Source organism: Platalea leucorodia (assembly GCF_965183815.1).
Source record: "Platalea leucorodia genome assembly, chromosome: 6".
Taxonomy (NCBI): domain Eukaryota; kingdom Metazoa; phylum Chordata; class Aves; order Pelecaniformes; family Threskiornithidae; genus Platalea; species Platalea leucorodia.
The window spans coordinates 41,481,671-41,501,224 of record NC_138828.1 but is presented as its reverse complement, the minus strand read 5'-3'; the positions used below and the strand labels follow the sequence as shown (position 1 = coordinate 41,501,224).

Below are 19,554 nucleotides of genomic sequence, written 5' to 3'. Positions count from 1 at the left end.
TTATTGTCTAGGAATGGAAGTTTTTCTATTCAAATTCAAGCTCTGAGCACAAAGCTTAATTTGAGGAGATCCCTTTATTCTAAGAACACAGCACTTGTCAGGATTCTTTCAAGCCCTTGTAGAAATGATATTTCTTCCCTTCTGTCTTGCCTGGCTATGTTGAAGTTCTTGATACCCTTATTTTTCCAAATAATGGTCAGTATATGCTGAGAGGGAAAAAGAGAGGAGGAATCATTTTAATATGTTTGGCCATCATTGACTGTGGGGTCTCAGCCATCCAATTTAATCCTAATCCAAAATTAGGATCCTAACCCAAAATCCTAAATCCAACACTAAATTCACTCACTGAGAATGGAAATAGAGGAAACATGTTCACTTTTATGAGGTATGTACAAAGCAATAGCAAAAAAGAATAAAGATCTTCAGTGCTTCCAGAACAAATCTGTGAATATCAGTCGCTGAAATCTTGGAATATTTACTATAAAGATCACTCTTCTTTCATTCACATCTCTCAGGTGATGTTCAGCAGTTATTACCACCTCTGTGAAACACAGCAGGCTTTTTGTGGGATCTCCCCCCACCACCCCAGCCTCTTCTGTATCCATCCCTCTTCTATTTAAATACATTTTAGGATCTAATCAGGAATCTTATCATTACTAAGTGAATCCGCTCCCATAGATCTAAAAATGTTGGTTTCATAGATCTTACAATTGAATATTAAGTTTGTTCCTGAATTAATCTATGGAGACCTATATTTCTTTGTAACAATATTATCAAGTAAACTTGTGAAGCGTATATGACTTCTGATGGATTAGATTTCTGATGGCATCCGTTTTTCATCCTAAAAAGGTATTCCTAAATCCGCATCCACAATTAAGAATAAAAATAGTATTGATTTTCATTGAACGCAAGTTATATCTATGTATTAATTTTCCTCTTTCCTCCCACATAAGTTATAAATTTGAGAGAATTCCTGTTATTGTATAGACATTTTTTTCCTCTAATTGAAAAGGTACAGATGAGATATTTTATGTGCAAGTCTTTAAGAACTCAGAAACCAAAACCCAGAACTTCTTCCCAAGCAAGAGTATAACAAAATAGTCAATACTTTTAGAAAATGAGACCTGCCATCTAATTCTGTTCTTTGTCAGAACTGACCTTTTCATTCATCTCACAGAACTGATACTGATGATCTTTTTTTACACTAAAATTACTCATTTTCTATAAGACTGACCCCACAACCTTCTGTTCTATGTTTTTTAATTTTCTTTTTTTTGACCAATTTTTTCCCCATTCTGATTTGTTAGGACTATGTTAATATTTCCCAGGTACGTTATCACAGTCACACATTACTGCTGCAAATGTTATTTCTATCTTTGTTAGGAGGCGTTTTTAAATATTTCATTTACAGTAATTGCAACAGGTAAATAAATAAAATTGGTGAAGAGGACAAAAATCTTTTACAGATGTGTGTGTGAATATATATGTTCACACACATAAACACTTTAAAAAGTAGAGAATTATCAAGATGTTCTTCAAAATAAGTCTTCAGATAGGAAGATGGTTTGGGCTTAATGCTGTTACATACAAATACCAAGGAAGGAGAGAAAAAGCCTTTTCTGATGCAAAACAAAAATATGAAGCAAGTGATGTTGTAAAGAACATCAGGAACAACATTAGGAAAACAAACTTCAAAGGTCAAAGACTGTTATAGTCCCCAAAAGAAAGGCACCGTTTGTGCTGATGAGCAATAGCTACTGGGCAAAGTCCACTTAGCCTTTTGTTATCATCAAACAACCATTTCTGAGCTGCAGAAATTAAAGAAAAGCCTTTTCTCAGCAACCTGCCAGAAATGAACTATTCTAGGCAACAATAATTTTGTAAGTCCTGAGGGGAAGACTGGTTTGCCCTTGCAATGCTGACAGTTTTTGAACTCAGAAACACTTCCAAAATGAAAAGTGTGCTTTTTATCTAGAGGTAAATATTTTACTAGTGTAATATACTACAGTAATTGTAATAGAAAATGACAATAAAAAAGAAATAGTGGCTTTTAAAATTACTTAAGTAAGGAAAATTAATTGTGTGATGATTTAAATGGTATGAATGTAAGGCCTCTGAAGTAAAATAAATCAGTGTAAACAGTCTTCCTTAGAATCATCTGTGTATGGATATAAAGCGAAGAGTAATTTTGACAAAGGAAATAATGTTTGCAGCGTTGTATGTTAAGCTCTTACAAATTCCTTAGTGAGAGGGAAAAGTGCATCTTTTTTTGTTGTGCTGGCGCTGCAGTCTCAAAGGACCAGTGAAGGCAAGTGAGCTATACAGCTAAGAAAACAGTTGTTAGACCAATTTTTCTTTTTCCCCTCCTTAATTGTTAATATTTCCTTCTCCAGAGCTAGTGTGGGTAACTTAATTTCATCAGAAAAAATGTTTGGTGTATAACACACTTCTCTTTTAGAATTCTGTTTAAATGGTAATACTTTCCCATGTTGCCAGATTAGAAGCTTTTTATAGGATCAAGATCTACCCTAATCCTCTAACAGACTGTTCATGGGCAGTTAATGGCATTTACTTTGAGTCCCAGAAAACTTTTGATCAGCAGATTTGATCAAACTTTGTAGTAATAGAGCTTTATCTTCCTGGGTTAGGTTTTTTGTTTGCATAAATTTTGAAAAAATGGTCCCTAATGTATAGAATGTTGAGTGGCTTTAAACACAAATGTTATTCACTCAGTATAAAGTAGATAATGTTTATTATTATTTTCCTGAATTAAGTTATACAGGTTAAAAACTTCTCTTTTGTGCAACAATACGGCTGTTTGCTTCTTGTACAGATAATTTTGGTTGTAGCTCCTCTATTTCTCTTTTACTTGCTTTCTGTTTTGAGAACATAATTTTCCTTAAGTGTTTGATCTCAGATATCTCTTCAAAAACGGTTGACTTCATGAGGGTAATCTGTGGGTGTAGGGCCAGAAACAAAAAGGAAAGAGGGCATCAGTTTTTACACCATCATCATCATCATTTTCTATTCTGTCGATCTCTCTGAACTCAACGATAAATACCGTTTTATGTTAATATTTTCATTAAAAAAAAAGTATAATGAAATTTATCCTCATTTCTAGGAAAAACTTTCTTAAGGTTTTCTTTCTTTGTCTTTTTAACCAGTGCTTAGATATTACCTCTTTTATAATGAATGCAGTTGCACTAGTAAGCAATATATATGGCTTGTCTAAAAGAAGAAAATAACATCCAGGAAGCCAGGTTGTTAATTTACTACTTGTTGGCAGCTCCACACTAGCATCTTGCTAGTGATGTTCTTTGTGCATAGGAGATGCAAACTAACTTGCTCTATCTGAAGGGTGGAAAAAAAAGATACCTTGCCAAAACAATTTTGAAGATGCAGTGTCAGAATTCACATGACTTTGGAACTTTGTATGGAATATCTGGTCCATTATTAATTCATACTTTACTTGACTAGAACTTCCCATCAAACTAAGATTGCATCTTCACTAATTTTTATAGCTACAGGTCTCGGTATTATCCTTCAGTCTGAATAACTACTGGAGATGCAGTATTATTATGGGATGAACTGAAGGTTTTCAAATGCGGCAAATGAAAATAAACTTTGTTCATACAAGGCTGCCCTAAGTCCTGCCTTGAGTTTCAGTACTTCTTCATGATTTTTTTTCTCTTGTGACCTTTGCTTCAGTATGTTTTGCACAATAACCTTATATAAATCTCACAGTATTATAAAGGCAATAAATAAAGGGAAGAAAAGTTGGGCCCGACTGTGATATAGTTAATTCAAGTAATAGTGCCTCAGTAGACTGGAATTTCTTCCTGGGTTATCCACCCGGGACCCATGCTCTAGAATGTGAAAAATTGTGTAACACAGGTGGTGTACCATTCCCTTGCCCAGCTTTCGTAGTTCCTGTCTACACAAACAGAAATACTTTTAAAATTCATCTTTTAAATATAAGAAATTTCCTAAACTATTAAAATCAGTAGATATAGCATGATTACTAGCCACTTTCCATTATATTTAGTATTTCTTGAAAAATATTTGTTATAATTTGCAAATACAATGTCTGAATGAGAGCTATTTAAAGTCATATGATGTGATTCCATCTTGATATTTTGCAGTAGATGATGGTGTTAGTTCTAGCAGACTATGTCAAATACTTTAATAGTGACATGAAAATGTAGTTCACTAAGATATAGTGATAAAGTTGCGTTTGGAAAATTCATTTATAAGATTTGCGTGCAATTCTTAGGGCTCTGCAAAACCTTAAGAAGATAAAAATGAAAGGCAGACTCTGAAGAGCTTTTATTTGTCTTTTTGATGACTCTCTAGCCTTGACAAAATATTGAAGCTGATCGTTATGGTTGGAAAAATACACGTTTTGTGGAAAGCAAAGTGAATTCATGGTTTTCTGTTAAAGCTACCCTTTGAGAGCTGTGAAGACCATCTTCAGAGATCCCTGAAAATTCTGGGAGGGACATCCTCTCTGCTTTTAGCTCTGTTTTGCATGGAGACTTACACAACATTATTCTCTCTCTCCCGGCACTTGTGGCAGTGCTAGCTGCTCCTCTAAGCAGTCTTTTTAATTTCTGACCACAAAGAGCAGCCCCTACAGCTATGTGATTCCTGAACTTACTATAACGGTTTGGGAAAACCAACGATCTCATTTCAAGCATAACTCTAGCTCTTACTCACATCCTGATATGGTGTTAGTCATTTAACCATTGATTTTCCAAATCTGTGCAAATTTTTGTAAGGTTGTTTTTTGATATTATGCTTTCTTTCTGATGGGATGCTTATGGTGAGTGCAAGGTTCAGATTGTAGGCACCTAGATTTCAGTGGGAAAATACAGTGTATCCGTGAGTGTAAGCTGTCTGTCTTCTGCTATAGTTAATGGAGATCTAGTCTCTACAGATAGTGGAGTCTAAAAGGCAATTTTGCTCACCCCCTACAGAGCTCCGGCACTGGTTGTCTTAACAAATTCTCTAGACTCTGATGACTGTATGGACTAGATCTCTGCTGGCAAAAATAGCAACTTAGATGTTTAACTCATATGCAGATATGCGTAGTTATGCATAGAAACGTAGGGGTCTACAGGAAAGGAATACTACTGGTAGAGAGTGATTCTTGTAGTGAGGAGATGTGGTGAGGCTGAACATTCATAATGGCAATTCTTCAACCTCCTTATTGCCTACTGATGTAATCGTAGAGGAGGGAAGCAGCTGTGCTTGATTAAGACTACAGAAATATGTTTTTTCTTGTTTATTTCAAAGCAGTAGGGATGTAAATATAAACAGATTGGTATTTTTATGTATTCTGTAAGAGACAGGGGCAAGCCATTTATTGTTTTTGTCATTTTTTATTTCCTGGTTCATGTATCAATTTTTAAGACACTGATGAAAAGACGAGATTATAAAAAATACAGTACTTAAAATTGCACTGGCCATTGTGGCAGTGTACTCATTTTGCATGTGTGCTTAGTCTAAAGTACACATTTTTATAATTTTAAGGTGTATCACTTGAAATCCTTGTCAGAACCACCCAAAATTCAACTCTGTGTGGCTTGAGATCTAGCACTGTTATTCTAAATGCTATGTAATACTGAAATATAAGCATTCAAATATCTAATTCGTCAACTGTGTCATGAAAATGTTTATGTTTAATCCTAAGGGAAGAGAGCATGCTTATCCCTTGAGAGGACAAGGAAAGGTCATCACTTTCCAAGATCCTACCATTTGACCTGAAAAATCATCAGTGGGCTCCTCATAGGCAAATTTGGAAGATACAGGATTGTGCAGAGAGGAGCAGGGAAAACATGTGGAGCATTAGGACTGAAGCCCAGAATATGCGAGGCAAAAATTATTTTTACACATCCACTTCTGGTATTAGAAGAAAAAACAGTCAAAGGAGGGATTGTCCTAGTGCATGTTGTTCTCCCCATATTTCAACTGCAGACTGACGTATTATACCTGCTGTATATACACATACACATTTATGGATATTTATGTTATGTAACACATGCACTTTTTATATCAAATAATACCTTCATTAAAACTCTGCAGGCTGGGAGTAAGTAAACCACAGGTATGTGAGAGTACTATTTCATGCAGTCTCAGCTTTGCATCAGTGTGAGTTTTTTTCCCTCTTATCCCTCCCTCTGTCCCGTAGGATTTAGATGACAGAAGAACGGTCTGAAGACAAGGGAATTCTTAGATGCTTGAGGATCTTTTGCTACACACCTATAAGCGGTCATTAACAAAATTAAGCAGAATCCTTGTCAGTTTTAATCAGCGTTACATTAACTATGAAACACAACAACTCACAAGATAAGTGTTTGCCCTGTGGCTATTTCACCTGCCTTCAGAGAAGGCTGGACAATATACAGCCTCCGTGTGTAATGGCTATGTATTTTGGTTTGAAAACAATGCCAACCCTTTCCAGATATGGAAAGGGATATTGGAATGTGGCACTGCTGAAGTTCAGGCAATAATAACCTTCAGCATTATAATCAGGCAAATTATAATCAGGCAATAATAACCTTCGGCATTGGGAATAAGATTCTCATTAAGCCTTTCCCTAATACTAGAATACTAGAAAATCCCTAATACTAGAAAATAGGAAAAATTTTACTTAGGTACTACTGGGATGGACTTGAGGAGTTATACACAGAAGTGTGACACCTTGTAATCAGGAAACCTTTAGAACTGGGTGAGTCACCAAAGATTTCAGTGAAGTTTCTGGTTTTCAGGTTCATTTACCACTACCAGTACATAACACATTCTACCAATGATATTTCTACAATACATTTTGTAATTAACTTATTGAAATCTAGCTTCTTGTTACGGAACAAACACACGGAAAACAGAGTAGGAAGCTGTACACGTTTTAAATTGTTTAATCACATTCAAAGCATTTTTGGCATAGATAGAAAGAACAATGATGTAATCGATATGTAAGAACAGTGAGATATTTAAGAGGAAAAAGAAGTTCTTGTTCATTCCTCAAAAGCAAAATATTCCCATTGTGCTATGCAATAGTCAAAGCTACTTAGGCTGAACAGACTTAAAGAACTTGACAGGAATTTTACATAAAAACAATATTACTTTTTCAAAAACATAATGAACTATTTTTTCTACAGTAACGGGGGGATTGGATCTGGTTTGAAAGTAGCTCATCATCTTAAAGGACAGTGATTGAATAAGTATTTTTGGACAGTGAAAGGGAGCTAGCTATATAAATCTTGTTGTGGTGACATAGTCTGCACTTGCACATTTTTTCATAAGTGCAAGTCATCTGTTCGTATACCATGTGAGCATTTATATTAAAAGAAAATTTGTTTTTACCCTTTATACCTGTCACAAACAATGGAACTTATGGCAATGGAAATTTTGTGAAAAATAGTGTGAAAATCTGATGTGATAAGAGAGAGGAGAGTAAGACTTGTCAAAACTGATAACGTGGATGTATAACAATAATACCTAGTAAGATTGCCAAACTTAATGCCTTTTAAAATAGGAGTTTAACATTCATGCTTCATGGCATATGTTACTTCTCAATGACGGGCAAGTTCCTGTAAGCAAGGTAGTCCAAACCCACTTGTTGAAAGATTTCCTGGACTCTGAGGCATTTGATCCTCTGATGAAAGAGAGAGGAGTAGTTTTGGTAGAGGATTAATCTGACTTGCTCTACAGATTCCTTTGTTTGTCAGCTTGGCAATGAGAGTTTTCAATTTAACAGTTTTGCAGTAGTTAGGAAAATAGGAGAGTGATAATTATGATAACTATTTTGGGAAAAAGAATGATACAATTAATGGGTTTACTGTTTGCTGTTTTTGTGTTACATACAGGCTTACAGTTCCATAAAACTAGGACCCAAATCTCATTTTTAAATGAATCTAAAATACTTTAAAAATACTTCTAAAAATCTGGTCTTGAATGTATATTGTGAGACAATAGAAGAAGTAATAATTTATAAATTGTTGTTAACTTAGTCATTATAATTATTCTACTCTTAAATATGTGGGTGGGTTTTTTCATTAAAATTAGGAAAATAAGGCACACATCTGTGTGAGCATCACTTCATTTTCTTTAAAATGCATTTTGCAATTAGCACCTTTTAGGATATTCTTCCTGTCTCTTTTAAGTTAGTTTGCAGAAGTCATTTTTATCTACCTCGGTTTCCCTTTGTCTGGGTACTGTGAAGCTCATTAGCTTTTATGGAAAGCTGATGACTCCCTGTGGTGGGTTGACCCCAGCTGGCAGCTAAGCCCCCACCTAGCAGGAGCAATGGCTAGTTTGGAAGGAGTTGTATTGTTGAACATGATGTTATATGGCATGGGATATCCCTTTGGTCAGTTGGGGTCAGCTGTCCCAGCTGTGTCATCTCCCAACTTCTTGCCCACCCCCGGCCTACTCGCAGGGAGGGCTCAGAAACAGAGGCGGCCTTGATGCTGTGCAAACACTGCTCAGCAATAACTAAAAAATTGGTGGGTTATCAACACTTTCGCTCACAAATTTAAAACACAACACCATACAGGCTGGTATGAAAAAAATTAACTCCATCCCAGCCAAACCCAGTGTACTACTCATACAGAAAGTGCTACAGAGTTGCTAAGTATTATTATTCCTATTTCTCTTAACTATTGGTCACAATGTATGGTTGAAAATCTTGAAAATCTGGGATTAAAAGCTCTACTATTCATTCATATGAGTAAGTGAAGAAAGAAGCAACCTCAGATTTCACAGTTCTGGCATATACTCCGATTAGAGTGTCCACAGGCTACAGATTCCCACTTGCATTAACTAAAATAAATGGAAATGTGAAGATTTGTTCTCATATCTTGCGGGCTTGAGTTGCACAGGATCCCAATATGCATTCTGACAAACGCCTTTATATGCTGTTTGATATTGTGCATGATTTCACTGCATAAAAGTGAAATTCTGCATATCAATCTCTATGAGAGGAAACTTTGCATTAAATACATCACCATCTATCTCCAAATCATCTGGGAAAAGTGAAAGTACTCTTGCGTATCACTTGTTGTTTTCCAACAGCCTAATCATAAAAAACAGGCTAACAGTACATAGGCGACAGACACAATTTCATTGCATGATTATGAATGGCTGTATTTTTTTAATCCTTTTAGAAATCTAAGTGATTTTGAAAAGTTATAAGATTATGGTAGCTTTGGGGGTTGAGTTCAGCTATCCACAGAACAGAATGAAACATAGAGTAGTAGTGCAGACTTCTTTACTGAGATTTAATAGCTTTGCTTTACTTTGACTGGAAAAAAAATTTAGGATAATGAAAGGTCAGCCCATGCACTTGCTGATTTGGTTTACTGAGACTTCCATCAAAACTCTCTTACTGGTATCAATTTTGTGAAATGTCCCTATTACATTGGGCCTATAGACACCGCTGGAGGACAACATTTTGTTACAGCTCTGGTAAATCACCCTCTTTTATTACACATGGCTTTTTTGTGTCCCCCAGTCTACTAGCCTGTGTAACCCAAAGCTGCCTTTAACCTTAGTGACTTGCAGTACTGTTTTCTGACAAATTTGGTAAGTACTATTTTTTTACAGTTGCTCCTGCCTCCTCATCAGAAAGATGAAGGCCACCCTGGCAATGAAAGCAGAGTTAATAATCTGACACTGGCATGCTGAGAAGGTTCTTAATACTGGACAGAAGGGAAGTACAGACAGATTCACCTGGTGGTTAGAAGGCAGCAATTAGGTTATTGGACAGTGGGCTACAATTTATTTGCAACTGATCATTGCTTTGTGCAAGCAGGTAGCTGTTCTGAAGCAGGTCTCCGTGATCTATCACTGTTCTTCCAACCTATCCACCATGATCTTCTTCCTTTAGATCAATAAACCTCAAAGGAATGACCATCCCAGCCTTAGAACATCTTTCTTCCCAAGTGAAATTATAGCTGTTAGAGTTGTATAGTAGTAACATTATACAAGCAATTCACCAACTTTATGAATTTGTTGAAGACCAATGTGTTGTCAAGGGGGACGTTTATTTTGAAGATACATGTTTGTATATGAAAGATCAGTAATAGTAAAAGTTATTAGTAACTCACATGTGAAATTCACAATTAATTAAGACCAGAAACAGCATAAGATTAATTTTTAAAAACCAACTTTTTTCTATACAGTGGATGTAAAAGTGGCATCTAAACCTCAGGCCTGCAGAAAGACAGATTCCTCTGCATATTACTTTTTTTTTGTGTGCGTGTGTATGAGCTAAGGTATTGTGTCAAATCACAATGTCACGAGATTTGAAACACTTGGCTGCTTCTTACAATCTCAGCTTCAAATGACTGAGTAGTATAGGATTAAAATCTACTGTACTTGTGCAATGTTGATTGTATGAAGAAAGCCAAAAAATCGGTGTTTCATGTATTGACGGGCTAGAAGAGACTACAAGAACATCTTGTTTGACTTTCTGTATATACCATAGATTTTAAACATATCAAATAGTCATCCAGCGATTCAGATAATGAATCTGATACTTCTAAATCTACATCTACTTGGGTTTGGCCAAATGTCCCCAAAAGAGCATAGTCTTTACCTGGAGATTCCCACCAAAGAAAATTCATCACCTCTGTGGTAGTTTGTTGCAATGGTTTATCTTCCCCATTGTTAGAAAAAATTACCTATTTCTAATTTAAATTTCTCTGGTTTCAGTCTGCAATCATTATTATGATTCCTCTGTGAAATTAAAGATAACATTACTGAACAGTATGTTCTCTCCGTTCAGGCATATATATATGTTGTAAATAAGTCTCAATTACATTTTTTGTAAGCTAAATATATTGGGCGCTCTCACACTCTTGCTTAAAATTCTTGTCTCCGTCCCTCAAATAATTTTCAGATTTTTCCTTTCCACTATTTTTTTAATATTCCTTTTTAGAAGGGCAGAAATAAAACGACATAAAGCATTCTGATTTTGGCCTACCCAATGTAGAATACGGATACGAGACTTGCATTATCCTTACTCACCTCTGTCTGTATATTCCTCCAAGGACTATACAAGGGCTTTTGGTTGACTCATTTGACTCAGCTCTCATATTGACCTGCATGTCTGGTATGATCCTTAAATCCCTTCATAGTCACTACTTTTCAGGATGTTGTTCTATACGCGTCCTGCATTCCTCATTCACATGTGAAGTTGCTTGGCTGTACGCTTGGCTATGTTTGAACACATTTTGCTTAAATGTGCAACTGTCTAATATAATGACTTTCCTGTCATTATTTACAACCTTAGTGTCATGGACATATTTATGTCCAAATCACCTGTGAAAATTTTGTGAAGTATCAGATTTGGTACCAAGCTGAAGCAAAACTTCCCTGCAAAATGATGATTCTGCATTGACAACTACTTTTTATTGCAGAGAAATTATTTTTCCTTCAGGTATCAGTTTTTATTCCAAGAAAGGTATGCCCTCCTGATACTCAGCTACCTTCAGCAAGGTTTTCTAATAAAAAAATTAAATTAGGTTTGTCTGACAAAGCTAATTTTTCCATAAACCCATGTTGACGGCATTATGTTCACGTTTTTCTGTAGTAGGTTCTCTTATCATCTATTTTATTATTTCCTTGGGATACGCATCAAGCTATTCAGCTTAGCTGGGATACCTGGCTTTATCTTATGAATATTTCAACAATCTTCTTCTAGATTGTCCAAATTTTCCTGTTATTGTAAGATTTATTAAAATGTTAAGAGCTAGTCAACTCTCAAAATTATCAGGAACAAATTATGTAACCTGACAGGTATATGCTCCTATAAAAAACCTGTTTATCATCTTCCTCAGTTGCTAGTGGCTTGGAAAATACGTCCTCATCTTTAGGTAATGAAAGTATAATTTCTCATTCTTTGTTTTTTTGTTTGTTTTTTTTTTTTTTTTTTCTTTTTTACTATACCAGACATGGAATCATTAGCTTTCCTTATCAATTTTCTTCACTTGCCCTTTTCCCTTCTGTATCTTCCCTCCAGAACTTCCATTACTTTTTCCATCCTTATGCCTCTGCCTAGCAATTCTCATAGACTAAGAATCAGTCACACCAACCTCACAGGCACATGAACAGACCTCTCTCTTGATTTGTTCAGCTTCTCAAAACCCCAGCCACACAGCTCTCACTGAGACAGGCAGACAAACAAATATATCAAACACAGATTTTGCCAAATCCTTTTACATCCAAGAAGATTGGCAGCTTTGAAACTATTTTTTCCCTACTTCTTTTCATCTGTATTATTGGGCTTTTAGGGTATTCATGTCTCGGTCCAGCTTTACTGAAGTTTAATTGGGGCACTGAAAAGTTATAGGCAATATGACAGGCTGAGAAAGAATTGTTTGAACAATAGCATTGATAAAATCCTATTAGTTCTAATAAATTACTTTTGGCAGTCATACTTCTGGTTGTGGGGAAGGGTAGGCCCTTTGTGAAGGTTTACCAGCTTCCCACTTTGGATCTTCTCTCCCACCCAGGTCCAATGTTCTGTCTAATTTTAATATTCACAAATATTATTTTGACAAAATTATTTCCTATATTCTTACTCAAAATGATATATCTTAGTTGTCTGTACTTGCTCCCAACTGTCTTTTTAGGACCTCAGTTGCAATGGTAGCCTGTAGCACGATCAGTTAGAAACTGTGTTGGGCCTTAGATAACCTGTATTTTCACCCAGACTTTGCCAACAGGTCATTATATGGCCTTAGGCAAGTCATTCAGCTTCCTTCTTCACTTGCTGTAATATTTGTGAAGTGCTTTGAAATCAGTAAGTAAAAACTGCTACTTAAGTTCAATGTATAATTCTGCTCGCATAGCTGATGTTCTAGTGTACTCGCCTCCAAAAACATTACCTTCTAGGCTAATTTTACATTTGTGTCTGAAGTAGTGGGTTTTTTAAGTTTGGACTAGAAAACATTATAAAGCAAAAAGTCTTTAGCGTGTTACTATTACAAGAAAGTAGAATTTTATTTTTCCAGGGCCAGAGAAATTGCTACTTAAAGGAAGGAAGGGAAGGCATATCTCACAAAGCTGTGTTTTCAAATTCAGGAATAAGCAGAACACAATGAATAGTATGGATAGTTGTAAATAATTTTAAGTCTACCAAGATTTAAGAACATGAAAAAGATCACAGAAAAAATTGTATTAAACTGCCCCTTGCACAATTTAAATCCAAGGTACATTGTAAATGGGTATTCAGGTACTGCTGATTATCAGAATATATATGATTAGCTGCTGCAGCAGGAGATTGTAAAATCAAGTATCTTAATAGCTTCAGAGCAAGGGATAGTAGATCTCCTAAGTGCAACACATACAGCCTCAGGGTAAGGTTGTTGCAATCTTGAAGCCAGTTTCTTTAGTTTTCAAGTAAACTCAGTTACCAAAGCTGAAGCCAGTATTTAAATAGCAAGAACGATCTATCCGAGATACTGTGAGTTTTTTACGTGTGGCTTTTGGACTGGGAACTAAATGTTACAAAGAGGTAGATAAAGCTGTGCAAGAAACTAGAATGCTTTGGAAAGTTGTGGTTGAAATGCTGGAGACGTGATATGTTATCAGCTGGTTTATGTTTTAAAATGTGTTTGCTGATTCAGTCTAGAATAAGGATGTGATTAACCCTGAAGATCTGGAGTCCTTTGCTGTAGACAAAACATCCTTTTTTTAAATCTACCTGTGCTAGTGAGAAAGTTTATACTCACGTTCTGCTCTGGCTCCTAAACTGTTTCATTCATACCAACCAGCTTAATCAACAGACACTATTTAAAGCATTTAAATGATTCCACAATAACTAAATACATCTTAATGGCATGCATTGGGGAATGCTTATGCAGTCCTCTTAGCTGGCAGAATTTAGGGGATTTGTCTGGCAGAAGGTACCACCAGGTAATGAGAAGCTGGAGGACAAACCAACGGCAGCACTTGGATATAAGTCTGTGTTTCAAGTTAAAACCAGCTTTGTGAGAGCCTTTTCTTTCTCTTTTAAATAAGGTTTCCTATTTTCCCCCATTACTTTGTATTGGTATACTAGAAGAGAAAAATAATGTTTTCAAACCCAAAGTCAGCTTACCAAACTCAAACAAAAAAAGTTTTCTTTGTGTTTGCTATTGAAATTAACATCAAAAGTAATTAAAGCGAAAAATATCTACACTGTGTACTTACATTAAAATAGATGAAATAATACTGTAATAGCTGAAAATAAAGTATTTAATGGATTCAGTACCTGCCATCACATTGACCTAAAATTAGATATTTTGTCTTGCCTTCACATGCCTTTAACTCATAAAAATAATGAGAATTGAGAAGGGTTCATGAGCATCATCTTTATTTTTAATTTCTGCAAATGACATCACTAATTGGTAGTAGGTTTATCTTTTAACACAGATATTCATAAACATAAATGTAATTTAAGTACATCTCTTCTAAGAACAGAAATTTTAAAAAATCATATTGCATAGGAGCAGACCTAAGTGAAAAATCCATTTTTCTTTGAAATAATAATTTTTACCTATTTACCTCAGAAGTCAAGTAATTTTAGTATATTCCTAATATTCACTAATTTGTGTTGTTGAATTCATCTTCCCAGAATCATATAGGTTAACTCACTCTTAAACAAATTTCTCCATGCTTGGATTAAGCAGTGTAATTTTTGTCTCCTGTGTTATACCGTTCCACAATAATCACAGATTCTCCCATGTATCCAGTTTCTCCCTCTAAAAATACCCTAATCTCTCTTGCATGCAGCAGCCATCTTCCTGCACAGCAGGAAGATGTCCACTTTTCTCCACGTTCCTTCTCTATGGTTTCTAACCTGCCACCTGTACATGCTAAATCTAAGCCGTAGGATGAATTCCTGCTGAGTCCACCCCATGCTTCCCTCTGCAGGAGCATGCTTATCCTCCACTCAGCCACCAATCTACACCACACGAACACCCCCTCCCATTACAACCTCTGCTCCTCAGATGCGGCCAATGGATTCCAAAACAGTAACACTGGACTAGGGGAGGGATGAAGAGAGGGCGGTCTGTATGTAATTGCATGAACCTAAGTATATTAGAAATAGGGCTGAAGATTGATTATATGCAATAAACTTGACAGGTCACGAAGTTTGACTTTATATTGTGTATAATATTAACTCTAACATAACTTCCTGTATTTGTTTTTGTTGCTTTTACATTTTCTGATTTTTTTAGTGCTTGATTTAGCAATCTAGATATTTCAGTTTTGTTTTGCATTTGATATTAATGAAACCAACAGTGACGACAATGTCTAGCCCTCAGTCAGTTCTCATCCAGAAAAAGGTCCTTTTAAGATGCACTGGGTTTTTTGGTCACTGTTTTGCAGGAGTAAAGCTTAAGTAGCAGATATGTGTAAGTCATCGTCCAGAATGTTGTGAATGCTCTTGGGCAGTTCACTGATTGTTGCTTTACATTGGAGGCTGTTATGTAAAAGACAATCAATAAGCTAATTCTCTTGTCATTTTCTAACCACTGTTCATGTGTGTAATGTTGGTTATTTAACACTAAGGTACACCGTAACCATTGGAAATGTCAGAATGTTGCTTGCTATTTAACCTCCTCTATTACAGGATGATTCTGTACATAATACAGTACAAGTTTGTTACTCATGACCAAAAAATGCTTACAGTGTAATAACAGAGTCGGGAATCAATGTCTTTATGCCTGCCCAGAAAGATTAAGAAAAGGGCAATATTAGATGGGCAAAACAGCTAAAAATCAAATTCTGCCTGATGATCCTAGTCTTCCTCTGTGACAGAACAACAGACCTTGTGGATAGAAAAGTAGCAGTAATTGTCAAGTTATCCTGGCGTAACTTTTGTAAAGGCTTGCTCACCCTTTTTCTAACCAAGACAATTTAATTCAGATTACATGTGAATACATATGTGGCTGAATAATCAAGGACAAAAATGATCTCATAATCAGCTCAACTCATAATCACGGGCATTCTGATTCACTCTGGCCCTTCTTTGGGTGGGAGTTGGACCAAATGAAATTCAGAGGTTCCTTCCTATTGAAATCATTCTATGATGATTCGTTCTGTGATTCTATGATACTGAAGCAGTATGCGAGGATTTTGGAAGGCGGGGTTAAAATTAAAAATGTTCTTTTATCAGCTCAGTAGGAAGTGCAAATATAATTCACCCTGTCTTATGTTGGAGGAACTGACTGAACAATGTCCAGAAACCTTTTTGCCTGTTACTTTGGAGCTTCACTGATTAGTAAATATATTGGGGTTGCAAAATATAGTGCAAAAATTTTGTGCTATTGTCAACTCAATTGTTGGAACATTCTGGCTGTCATAGTGCTTTATATCAAGAGGACGTGAAAGGTATTTTTAGATTATATATCAGCACACAGCTTCATTCTTAGGATCAAAGATTCAGAGAAAATGTTATATTAAGAAATGTGCCAAAGGAAAACAGCCATTTGGGAAAAGTGCTGTGAAAGCTACTTAGATTATAAGCAAAACTAATATACTTTCACATGACTCCGTAATATTCAGAGCAGTGGGTTTTGCATATACACCGTCAAATGATTGTACAGTCAGAACTTATACATTACCATTAGAGACTAGTCATATAGTTCATATTAAAATGTTATAAACATTCAGCTCTAGGATTTTAAAGTTTAACCATATTATTCATGTTCAGTGACAATTCCTTGGTGTATGGAAAAGCATAAAGGGTCATTTAAATTGTAAGAAATACAGGGCTTGGATAGTTGGGAGGATAAACCTAAATCCTTTTACAATATTCATTTCTACTGAATTAAAATGAAGAAGATTCAGGTAATTATCTGAATAACAATGAGCACTGGGTTAAGTTGATGTTCCCAAGAAAGTCGAAGAACTATATGAAGTGAATTAAAATATGTGGGATGTACTATCTATTGATATTTAATCTTTTTCTCCTTCCTGGCTTTTGTAAAAGTTATAACTGAACAGATAAACTCCGAGTAATGTTTACCTTTTCCCGTAAGTCAGTAGGAAAAAAGCACTTTTCCCATTAAGCAGATAAATGGTTTTTAGACATTTTATTTGATGCACTCTAAATTACAATTGCAAGAACACTAAAAATTAAATATTATAAACTGCTTAATATCTGAAACATCTGAAGCTGAGATATATACCAATACACTGCTGCACATATTAACTCATCTACTTTGCTTATAATGGCTTTCCACATTTGTACATAATGCAAGCAATAGCTCTGACTTTCTTTGATTTTGTGCTTTTCCTTCCAGGTTTGGATTTATCCTTCATAAGGATGAGCCTGTGCTCCAGAAAATTGATCTAGAAACTATGTCGTACATCAAGACAATTAGTTTAAAGGATTATAATTGCATTCCTCAGTCACTGGCTTATACACATCTTGGAGGATATTTTTTTGTCTGCTGTAAGCCTGATACCACTGGGGCTGTCCTACCACAGCTTATAGTGGATAGCGTTACCGATTCTGTGATTGGATACAACGGCGACGTAACAGGCATGCCACATATCTCCCCAGACGGACACTACCTTGTCAGCATTGATGATGCAAAAGGTCTCATGAGGATCCAGTCTATAACAATGAGAGGAGAAATACAGGATGCATTTGACATTCACACTAATTTGCACATATCTGATGTAGCTTTTCAGCCATCATTCACTGAAGCTCATCAATACAATATCTACTGTAGCTCCAGCACACAAACTGATGTTCTCTTCGTGGAGCTCTCCTCTGGCAAGGTTAAGATGGTGAAGAGTCTGAAGGAGCCTGTCAAGGCAGGCGAATGGCCTTGGAACAGTAAGAACCGTCTTATAAAAGACAGTGGCCTTTTTGGTCAGTATCTCATGACCCCTTCCAAGGAATCTCTGTTTATCCTGGATGGACGGCTCAATAAGTTAAATTGTGAAATCACTGAAGTTGAGAGAGGCAACACAGTAATTTGGGTTGGAGAAGCATAAGGATCTGTGTTAGATATTTACTGAATTAATAGTTTTACAGTACATTGCACTTAAATTACACCATTCTTCAAATTTACACAATTTTCATTTTAAATTGTTAGACCCTTCTGTACCTGTTATTTCTTTGACTTGGACACAATTTGAATCAACTTCCACATAAAAGTTACTAAAACAACGGCTATTTGATAGTGGTACTTCTTATTAATTATCATCTGAGATTGTGTTGTTTGACTGAAATTACTAAATATTGAAATTGATGATAACTACCATACATTATTTTAAAGGAATGAGGGGAAAAAGTCCCAAAAGTTTCAGGGAATTTAAAACGATACTTTGCATTTGTAAATGGAAGACTTAAATATGATTCAAATTCTGGTTTGGTTTGCTTCAGACACAAAATAAGAGCTGTTGTACAACCTGTGACTCCTTAAACTGAATTGTTATGTCCTGTTCCGTCCAGTCCACTGTTTAATCTTTTTGTGCCTTGAAGCGAAAGTCTCACAAGAAAGGTAAAGCATAGAAATTTTATAATTTATTCCCACTGTGGCTACAGGATTGCTTGTCATTGGAAAGAAAATTTTAGTATCAAATTTCTAGTCTCAAGTTGTGGAACATACATGGAGAGAAAAAAAGGAGAAATTATATTTGCAGTGTTTTCTGATCACTGCGATTTAAGGAGTTTATTTTTATGGTGAGTCTTAGTTGAGAGAGTTGCTTGCAGAAGCTTAACCTTTTTTTAGAAAAAAATAGATGTTAGGTTTTTCAGCTATCACAGGGTTTCATCAGCAAGGAGTTTCAGTTCTACTAGAGAGAAACATTGCACTTATCCTTTCAGAGTAAACCATGTTCTAAAAACCTGTCATCGCAAAGCTTCACTTATGTCGTCGAGGAAACTGTTACTTAAAAGCAAAATGCATTTTAAGAAACTAAAGATGCAAAGAACTGAAGTCTCCAACCAGTAAATAACATTTTTGCTTATGCATTGTACCATTGATCCATGTTTGTTAAACCATTTGGTTAGCTCAACAGGTTTTCTATTCCATTCATCCAATTGGATAAGTGCAAAAAACAAACAAACAACAAAAACTTTGTATTTTTTATAGTTTGTTTACTTAGAATTCTAATATTAACAATGCTTAAACATGTGAATGGGAAAAATAAGATTCCCAGAAGCAGAATAACAAGTCAGTAGGATCAGAAAGCCAGCAGTAAACAACTATCCAGACTTAGAGTAAAGACTTAAAAGTTTGGGAGTATTTTTATTTTTATTATGTTTTTGCTAAAGAATGCTTATAAGCTCTTAAACTGACCTCCATTTACTGAAAGCAATCAGAAGCAAATATCTTTTTTTAAACAAAATTTTACTGCAATTTAGATTGTGTAAAATTGCTTAGAAATCTGGAATTTTCTAGCATTGTAATCTTGTGTGCATTTAGCATCCTGCCCTGTGTGGTACAGTAGATCTCTCTTTAGCTTGAGCAAACCTCCTGGTAGGTAGATTTAACTAAGATAAGAGTCTGCTCTACATTTCTAGCTACTGAATCTGACCTT

The 19,554-nt window shown here is 35.6% G+C and overlaps 1 protein-coding gene across 3 annotated transcripts in view; it reads left to right on the top strand.

Moving 5' to 3' along the window:
* FSTL5 (follistatin like 5) overlaps positions 1-19,249 on the top strand; it is a 362,482-nt gene extending 343,233 nt beyond the window's left edge. For all 3 annotated transcript variants that reach the window (XM_082314957.1, XM_082314955.1, XM_082314956.1), the window contains one exon: positions 17,301-19,249. In XM_082314957.1, coding sequence (XP_082171083.1) covers positions 17,301-18,003 — 703 coding nt within the window. In that variant the 3' untranslated portion in view covers positions 18,004-19,249. The remainder of the gene's footprint in view (positions 1-17,300) is intronic.
* Positions 19,250-19,554: the final 305 nt, after the last annotated feature.